Genomic DNA, 9,679 nt, shown 5'->3' on the forward strand with positions numbered 1-9,679 from the left:
GTGATTTTGGTCATGTCATTCTACCTCTCAGGCCTCAGGATATTGGACTAGACAGTCTCTAAGGTCCTTTCCAACTCTATGTCCTAGAAGTCTCTTTCTATCTCTAATACTCTTTACCATACTCCCTCCCTCTTTATCTCTTGATCCTCAAAAATGTATATCAAGAACTTCTGCTTCTATTCACTTTAGAGCACCAGCTTTCCCTTCACCTACCCACAGAATATTTATCCTTTTATTATTTCCTTCAAAAAAAGTCTGTTTTTATAATTAGAAGTAATAGAAGCAATAGAAATTGGCAGAGCCTTTACTGGTAACTTTTTACCAAAGGCTGGATCTTTCTCCCTCTCTTTGTTGTTGTTGTTGTTCATGTTGGAAGAGAAAAATCAGAGCAAAAGAGAAAAACCATAGGAGAGATAAAAAAAATAAAACAGAAAAAAGAAGTGAACATAGCACTTGTTGATTTACATTCAGTCTCCTTAGTTCTTTGTCTGGTTATAAATGGTATTTTCTGTCCAAAGTCTATTGAGATTGCTTTGGATCACTGAACTACTGAGAAGAACCAAGTTTTTCATAGTGGATCATCATATATTTTTGCTGTTATTGTGCACAATGTTTTCCTAGTTCTGCTTGTTTTGCTCATCAGTTCATGTAAATCTTTCCAGGCTTTTCTAAAGTCAGCTTGTTCATCATTTTTTATAGAACAATAATATTCCATTACCTTCATGTGCCACAACTTGTTCAGGCATTCCCCGGATGATAGGCATTCACTCTTTCCAATTCTTTGCTACCACAAAAAGGGCTGCCACAAACATTTTTGCACATGTGGATCCCTTTGCCTCCTTTGTGATTTCCTTGGAATGCAGACCCAGTAATGGCACTGTTGAGTCAAAGGGTAGATTAATTCTTGAAATTTTCTTTTTAATTGATGCCCTTTATTTTTATATTACATTACTTTCCAAATAGATGTCTCTCTTTCACTCAAAAAGCCTTCCCTTGTAACAAAGATTTTAAAAGAAAAAAAAGCTCAGCAAAATCAACTGAGATTACCTGATAATATCTTCAATATTTCACACCTATTGTCCCAACTACAATGCAGAGAAGAATGTACATTTTCTCATATCTTCTGTGGGCCAAGCCCAATCACTATAATTGGTTTTCAGTTTCAATTCAGTTTCAATTTCTTCTTTCCACTTACATTGTTGTCATTGTTTTTCCAGTTCTGCTTGCTTCATTCTTTATCAGTTTATATAAATATTCTTATTTTTTTTGAGTCCTTTATAATCTTCATGTCTCATGATGCATTAAATTCTATATGTTTATATATCATTTGGTCATTTCCAAGTCAATAGGTACCTCTTTTCCAAGTTTTTTTGTTTTTTGTTTTTTAACTCATTCCATTGTGTCACTAGACTAATTCTGTAGCAGGAGATTAATTCCCTAGAATATTTGGTTTATTGGTTTTTAAAAATCTTTAAAGATTTTTGTTTCATATATATCTATGTCTATAAGAATGCTTTTTTATAACTAACTTTTGAAACCTTCATGTTTTTTAAAGAGACAGAATCAGTGCTTTAAAACTCTAAGTCATATTTCTTTAAAAATCAGAAGAAATCTTCAGTTTAAAGACATAAAAATTCTTTCAGGCACATGATCAATTTGTTTATTTTCATGGACTTGTACTGCTTTTTCAGGACTCAAGGTGATCCCGTTCGCATTAGACATTCTCACTCACCTCGAAGTTATCGCCAGTACCGAAGATCCCAGTGTTCAGATGGAGAAAGATCAGTTTTGTCTGAAGTGAAGTAAGTGTGTTAGTCTCGTCATAGTCATACTTACATGAGCCCAGAATTCTGCTCCAGTAACACAGACTTAGACAATGGGCTAATTAATAGTCCACTAACCTACCATGCCTTTAGAAAAAATATGGAACCAGAAACTTATGGAGGAAAGAAATAAGTATAAACCTATGCTTTTCAATAATTAATGTCTTAACAATTTGGCAACCCTATAAGGTCTCCTCACCTTTGCAATGGCTAGATGCATATTTGCGTAAACAAAACATTCCTTTTGTATTGTGTGCTTCGTGGACATTTTAGAATCTGTCTTGTCTTAGTGTATTTTCTGTTCTTTAACATGAATGTTTCATTTTTAGAGCCAATTAGGTATGTCTTTTTTTATGTTAAATTGTTAGGAGTATGCTGGAATAATCAAAAAACAAATGTAATAACTACATTTGGAAGTAACATACCATTGGTAGTTAATGAGAGCATGCTTCTGTAATTGTTTTACAGGTTATGTACTATATTAAGAATGTTGATTTACAGTATAGATCTCCAATTCTGAGTGCTCATGTCAAGCACTGATAATATTTTAAAAGAACTGTTGTTTAACTAAATATAATCAAAGCTTATTTGAATCTTTCAATTGAGGAATTGAAAAATTTAAAAATGGGAGAGAGGTTCATTTGCAGAACATAATCTCAATTCTTCTTGATGTTGCACTCCTGTGTCTTTTGCCCCTTCAAATCACATCTCAATTATTTGCTAGAAAACACAATTGTTATAGCAGTGATGAAAAATTTTTCTTGCCACGTTTGAGAACTGGTTTATTTGCATGTTTTAAATATATTTGAGGAATGAAACCTAATCTGTAGGTTCTGTGTGGCAATTGTATTCTTGGCAATTATCTACTTATAGTAGATAATTTACTGTTAGTAATAAAGAATTTTGTAGCAACTATTTAAAAAAATCAATGCTTTAATCAATTTGAGAGAAGTGGCTTTGATAAAGGGTTATTTCAAACTTTAAAGACATTGATAGTTCAGCTATTTGTATTTATCAGTTAATAGAGAAACTAATAAGCAAATAATTATAAAGTAGGCTACAGATTTTGACGAAAATTAAAATACTGTGAGTCAAGGTAGCTTAGTAGAAAGAACTGACAATTATTTTTTTTTAATTAATTTTATAATTATAAATTTTTTTTGGCAATATATATGCATGAGTAATTTTTTTTAACATTATCCCTTGTATTCATTTTTCCAAATTTTCCCCTCCCTCCCTCTACTCCCTCCGCTAGATGACAGACAATCTCATACATTTTACATGTGTTACAGTATAACCTAGATACAATATATGTGTGTAAATCCAATTTACTTGTTGCATGTTAAGTATTGGATTCCGAAGGTATAAGTAACCTGGGTAGATAGACAGTAGTGCTAACAATTTACATTCACTTCCCAGTGTTCCTTCTCTGGGTGTAGTTGTTTCTGTCCATCATTGATCAACTGAAAGTGAGTTAGATCTTCTTTAGTTGAAGATACCCACTTCCATCAGAATATGTCCTCATACAGTATTGTTGTTGAAGTGTATAGTGATCTTCTGGTTCTGCTCATTTCACTCAGCATCAGTTCATGTAAGTAGAACTGACAATTATTTTTGATCATTCCTACTCAAATTAATCAGCATTTAATGTTTTATTTAATTTAGATTTCTTAAGGTTTTGATGTATATTAGTGATAGTAAAATAGGCAAAATAGTTTTAGAAGTTATGTTAATGCTGTTATGATGAGGTATATGTGAGTGATATGTTAGTGATATCATTGTAAATTATAGGATAAAATTATGTGATTATCTATTACAGAGTAAAACATTACATTTGGTCGTGAAACTTGTCATGGCAGTATCCATACCTGTTACTCCTATCATTATCACTGCTAGGTGGCGCAGTGGATAGAGTACCAGCCCTGAATTCAGGAGGACCCGAGTTCAAATATGGTCTCAGACACTTAACACTTCCTAGCTGTGTGACCCTCGGCAAGTCACTTAACCCCAGCCTCAGAAAAAAAAAAAAAAGAAAGAAAGAAATTTTGATGTCACAGAACTACTTTAGAAGAGGAAGATAAACTCCAGTGTCAGCTCCACCACCAATGGACTGTACTTTTTATTCATTTAACAAATCCAAAGTGAGGATAAGTCACCAACCTTTGACCTTAGATTAAATTTATGGAAAATAAATTCAGGCAAGTGTGATAATGAGAAAAACACTGAACTTCGATAGAAGACTTGGATTCTCCTTGTTAGACTTGGTAACTCCTAAATTTGTCTGATAATTTTTCCAGATTGGTTGTCCTTGAACTTTTCTAAGGGTGGGGGAAGAGCACAGAATCCTTCAAATTAAACAAAACTTGGACAGAATCCTTGTAGTAAAATCATTTAAAATTATTTTTAAATGCTTAACAAACACTTAGAATACGTCATAGTTCCTTGCAACAGTTTGAGAACATGGCAACAAATGAGACTCTCATGGTCCCATCTGGCTTTATATGATCCTAACTTCCAGTCATTAATTCTAAACCTGATTTTCTTTCTACAGTGCAAAGACTGATCTTGTGCCCCCACTTCCTGTGACTCGATCTTCAGATTCACAATGTTTTACTGGTTCTACTTCCTATCAGGTTAGTATTAATGTAACTATTTCCCCCTTTTTACTTTAATTTTAAGACACCAAATAAAATGAACATTTCCATTTGCAAAGCAGACCTGAAAATGAGGATAATGGATACATTTGCAAATGAATATATATATACAATTTTCCCACATAACTTTCAAAGCTTTCCAGCTTGTCTATACCTACTTTTGGCTTCCCTTCACTGATTAATTCAACATATCTCTAACGGCTATAGCAAAATGTTGTATCCAATTTCAGATGCAGTTACTGTGCAACTGGCGTTTTGTTGTTACTGGACAATTTACAATTAACAAGATGCTCCCATCCTTGGACCCAAAGTTTTTTTAATAGTAAAATAGTTATTCTGCATTCCTTTCTAACTCTGCCTCTGTGATCCTTTGATTAAGATTTCAGTCTTTTTGGAGAGAATATTTTCAAACACTCTAATGTAACCTCCTCCCAAATACCTATTAGCTGATCCCCTAACATTTTACATCCCATCTGTGTATTTGCATGAGCGATCACCCTTCATATTCAAAATGAAATATTTTAATCTCACTTCTCAGAAACCTTCATAATTGTTGGGTGTCATCTACAAGTTAGCAAATTAGTGCCTCAAATTTATTTTGTAAAAAATAAGGCACCTAGAACTTTCAGTTGTTGCACATAGTACTTGCTTTCTGTGAACCAAATTGAACTAGTCACCCTTTCCACTAGCCATCTCTAGAGTCTTATAATCATCGTTTTAAAACCCTGCCTGGAATGGCAAAACAGAAGTCAACTAGTGAAACCCAAACTTATGCTTGAAAGGAACAAAATTTGTGTAGTAGTGTTTGAGTGAAACCAATTATGGTGCCAAACATACACTCTTAAACTTCTTTGATTCCCAATTCCAAGATCCAAACAAAAATTTCTAAATGGTGGTCAAAGTCCTGCATGACCTGGTCCCCTTGTATCTTTTTGAATGCTTTACTTTCCATCACATACTTTCCAAAGTTGCCATCCCACAAACAAGATGCTCCCATCTGAGCATTTTCTGGCTCTCCCCCAGATTAAAGTTCCTTCCTGTCTTCCTTAGCTTCAAGTCCCAATCAAAAATCCTACTTCATAGGAAACAGGAAGCCTTAATTCACTTAGTACCCATTGCTCATTTTCTACTTCCAATTTTTTGGTACTTATTTGCTTGTCTCCATTAGACTTTGAGCTTCCTTGAGGATGGAAACTATCTTTAGCAGCTTAAGCACCAATGTTTGAACTTTCAGTGAGTTCTCACAAGACATCCTACAGCTTCTATTCCAACATTATTTCAAACTTGTTTTTTTCCAGATTAGAATTGGATCCAAAGACAGCCTGATACAAGAAAAACCTCAGCTATCTACAAGCAACTTGGATGGAAAACACAACACAAAGATAATAAAGACCATACAAACATCCCACTTCAAAATAGACACTTGATCTGTGACAAAGAATCAGTATTATTTAATCTGTAAATTATGCCATTACCTAAAATCCAGTGCTGCTTCATCACATCTTTAAATATCAACATTTAGGTTTAAAGTCCTAAGGGACATTCGTAAGTTATACTCTTCTGCCATCATCAATAACCAAGACCAGATGCTTCAGAAATGGCCTCTGCTGCATCCTCTAGGGTTTTCTACCAACCTAACATTGTTTCTAAGAATTGAGTTTTCTAGAGCTCAATCAACTGTCTTGTCTTTTTTCAATTCATATTTAGACAATTAAGAATGAGCTCTCAAAATCAGATACCGTTTTTAAATATTCATTTATGTAAGGCTATACTTACATGTTTTTTTAAGTTATCTAAAATGTGAGCTTGTGCCCATTCTTTCAATGTCAAGAAGCCATACTGGCTATATTGTCCACTTTGATGGACTTGTTATGACTTTTGGGGCATGTAAATCAATTTCCTTGTGAGTAATACCTATTTCAAGTCTCTAAAAATAAAAATCGGACCTCTTCTGCAGGGCAGCACCACCAAGAAGGAAGACTAGACGAGAATTATCAGGGAGTCAACGGCCAGATGTCTTAATAGCTTTACCTGGTGGGTGAATGACCTCAAAGGGGGGGGGGGAGGTAGTGTTTCTTAGGAAAAGTACCTTTTAATATCAAGACAAAGAAACAAAATCTTTTGAAGAGACTTATAAAGTCAAGCTTTATTTTACATTTTTTACAATATATAAGCATATTAGGATAAAATTACTACAGATGCCAACTGTGCCCTTGGAGAGCTCAATAATCCAAAGCCTTTCTTCGATGAAAATCTTCAGATTACTTGTGGAATTCAGCAGGAACCTGATGTATGATAGCCTTTAAAGAGAAAGAAAAACGATTTTAACTAATCTACATTACTTGAGAATAGAGACAGTTGCAACCTATGAGTTGGATAGAAAATTTATCTGAAATCTAAGCAGATCTTGAACACTGATCCTCCTGAAAAGCTTGTTCTCTGCATGATGACTATAGAATTAAAGCCACAATTTTTAAAAATCCCAAACACAGGATGTGAGATTTGGACACAAATACTATGTTATTTATTCATCAAATAACAGTTATTAAGTCATTCAAAACACAACAACTATTTATAGCTCAATTTGGCTAAATATTATGTGGAAAATTGAAATGGGGAGGGGGGAGAGAAAAAGTGGGCAGTTACAGGCCCTGTGTATGAGCAATGAAGAAAATGGGACAAGGGGAGAACTATCTTTTCTAAGGGGAAAACCTGAACTCATTGTCAGCAGTAGGAATGGAAAAGCACTAATGGTAAGAAACATCTGAAAACAGACAAGATTTAGTCAGATACAAATAGGACTAGCTAAGGGATAAGAAGGTAGGTTACAATTTAAGTGTAGACCACTGCTTGCAAAATAAGAAACTGAGTAAAAGGTATGGCAGGATATGAAATGCCATCAGAGGCACAGACGCTTTGCAAAGCATCGATAAATGGGCAGAGAAGCAATCTACAAAGCTATATAAAGGTATCAAACATGATAGGAAATCCAATCTAACAGCTATCAAAAAGATGAAAAAAGCATACCTTATTCACCATGGGAATCCACAAAAACGTTGACAGCAGCAGCTTATTCTGGTTTTTGTGTCCTTGTCCATTTCATCTGAACAGAATCAGGGAAAGAAAGGAATAAACCAAGTGGCTCTAAGAGGATATTCCTTAAGCCCCTATACTCTCAAGTGACTTGTTACTTATACAGCACACTCATCAATGGAACAATTCCAAGGCAAGAGAAAAGGCTGCAAAGTATTTTATTTCTGCCTTTTTCGACACCACATCCACTAGTGTCCAAAGTGAATGGGCAACACAAAAGGCAAATACCTACAATCTGTCTACCAAGCATTTGTAAAGCGTAGTAGGGTACATCAGGAAATAGTGCCTGGACAACTACGTTCATCCCGCAAGACAGAAATTGGAACCATTTAACTTGGAACGTTTTCCCTTCCTCAGGAAACTTGCACTAATACAGTGACAAAACATCCTGAAAAAAAATCTAATAAGATAAACGTGGAATGATTTTAAATAGTTTTAATTAAGTACTTTTTGGGAGAGCCACAAGATCATTACCGCTTACTCAAGGACTTAACGATTTGGACACATTCTGGATTCCAGGAAGCCACGGAACGTACCACTGGATTCAGCTTCTTGCCAATTTCGAGCCTAAGAAAGGACATTTAAAAAGTCAGCTCACGTTCTGGGAAAATACTTGGAATTGTGCCTTTCCTTCTCCACTATCTATTCACTGTGTCCCGTGTTCAATTCTAGTCTCAGGGGTTTTGCTGGAACTTGCGTCAATGTGATTTCTTAATTATACGTCCATAGTGCATTTACAATTCCTAAAACTGAACTTTACAATCCAAGGCCTGATTTAGTTTGTGGTAGTCTAGTCGTAAGTAAATCTAATTAAACGTGGAAGTGTTTCTAGCGTTCTTTTCCCATACGGGAAGTCGGTGTTAAGCACAGCGCGCCCCATTCGAAAGGTCCTTCAGGCCGAGCGATTTTTCTGTATCCCCGGCGCAGTAATTGGCACTTAGAATGTGCTTTAATAAACGTTTGAGTAACGACCCAGTTAAGTGGTTCCCGCTTCTTATTTTAATCTTTTAATCAAACCGCCACGTTATTAGTGAAATTAACAAGTACACAAAAGCTGCAGGGTGTCGCACGTGGCGGACGCGGAGAGGTAAGAAACGCTACATAGACCTGTATACCGCGTACGGAAATCCACGGGATGCCGCAAGAGCGCGCACGCGCAGATTCTGACCGAGACAGGGGTAGGAGGGGGCGAGGGAAAGAGCAGCTAAAGATCCCCGAACCTTGCCCTCACTAGCACCGACCACCGCCCCGCCGACCTCACGATAACACCTACCTCACGGTGGTCGTGGGCATGAGCTCCAATTATGGAGGAACGTGCCTCCATCTATCGCGGGGGAGCAGGCCATGATAGGGCCCTTGCGAGACTCGCAGCTACTGGGCCTGAGAAAGCGCAGCTCTTCCCGGTGGAAGCGGAAAAAGGGCGCTCTTCCTTCCCGGCGAGGCTTTTCTACCATTGGAAGGACCCATTCCGTGGCAGGGGTGTACAACACGGACTGTACCATTTCTAGTAGCCTCTACAGCTCCCTTCTGGCCGGAGGGAGAAATGCTAATTGGGAGAAGAGGGAGGTGGGAGGAAGAAAGGGAGGAGGAGGAGGAGACTTGTGAGAAAATCAGCCTAAATTGTAAGCACTTTAAAGCATGATGTCTGATTACTTCGGCTTGTTCCCTATGTGATTGGCGCTGAAGTGTCTAATTGAGAGGATGTTACATAAAAGTCTTTCTCCCAATTTTAGGGCATTAACTTTAACCCAAATTAGTGAACAACTGATTTTACACACTGAGAAAGAAATATAAAATGCAATTCCTTTCAAATTTGGAAAATGATCGTATTTTATTAAGGAAGCTGGTGTAGTGTCATTATTTTTCTTTGAAGGTCCGAAGGGAAAAAATGTAAGCTAGGATTTCAAGGCTCCTACTTAATTTTCCACCTCCCAGTTCCTTCTGGCTGCAAATCCTGTATTTATTCCTACCAGTCCTCCCAAAGAGGTCCCATCCCACCCTCTGAAAATCGTGTATACCAGGAAGGAGAGGTACCATGGGACGTTGTCTTTATAGACTTGTGATGGGCATCCACTCACTTTCCAGTTTCTTACCACAAATTTGCATATG

At 36.5% G+C, this 9,679-nt stretch overlaps 1 protein-coding gene, 1 long non-coding RNA gene and 1 other non-coding gene across 4 annotated transcripts in view; 1 reads left to right on the forward strand and 2 right to left on the reverse strand.

Annotated features, from left to right (window-relative positions):
• LOC141550620 (band 4.1-like protein 4A) overlaps positions 1 to 5,958 on the forward strand; it is a 158,278-nt gene extending 152,320 nt beyond the window's left edge. Inside the window, exons 21-23 of the mRNA XM_074281448.1 lie at positions 1,692 to 1,802; positions 4,375 to 4,456; positions 5,776 to 5,958. Of these exons, the coding sequence (XP_074137549.1) occupies positions 1,692 to 1,802; positions 4,375 to 4,456; positions 5,776 to 5,904 (322 nt within the window). The 3' untranslated portion in view covers positions 5,905 to 5,958. The remainder of the gene's footprint in view (positions 1 to 1,691; positions 1,803 to 4,374; positions 4,457 to 5,775) is intronic.
• Positions 5,959 to 6,594: 636 nt separating this feature from the next.
• LOC141550621 (uncharacterized) lies at positions 6,595 to 8,975 on the reverse strand. Of its 2 annotated transcripts, none has more exons than XR_012484649.1 (4): positions 8,844 to 8,975; positions 8,052 to 8,137; positions 7,505 to 7,580; positions 6,595 to 6,777 (listed from the first exon to the last, which is right to left on the reverse strand). It is a non-coding gene; the product is annotated as an uncharacterized LOC141550621 (long non-coding RNA). The 2 variants fall into 2 exon arrangements; XR_012484648.1 differs by having other exon boundaries at positions 8,045 to 8,137.
• LOC141552372 (small nucleolar RNA SNORA13) lies at positions 7,660 to 7,793 on the reverse strand. The gene has a single exon (XR_012485167.1). It is a non-coding gene; the product is annotated as a small nucleolar RNA SNORA13 (small nucleolar RNA).
• Positions 8,976 to 9,679: the final 704 nt, after the last annotated feature.

Source organism: Sminthopsis crassicaudata, chromosome 1, assembly GCF_048593235.1.
Source record: "Sminthopsis crassicaudata isolate SCR6 chromosome 1, ASM4859323v1, whole genome shotgun sequence".
Classification (NCBI taxonomy): domain Eukaryota; kingdom Metazoa; phylum Chordata; class Mammalia; order Dasyuromorphia; family Dasyuridae; genus Sminthopsis; species Sminthopsis crassicaudata.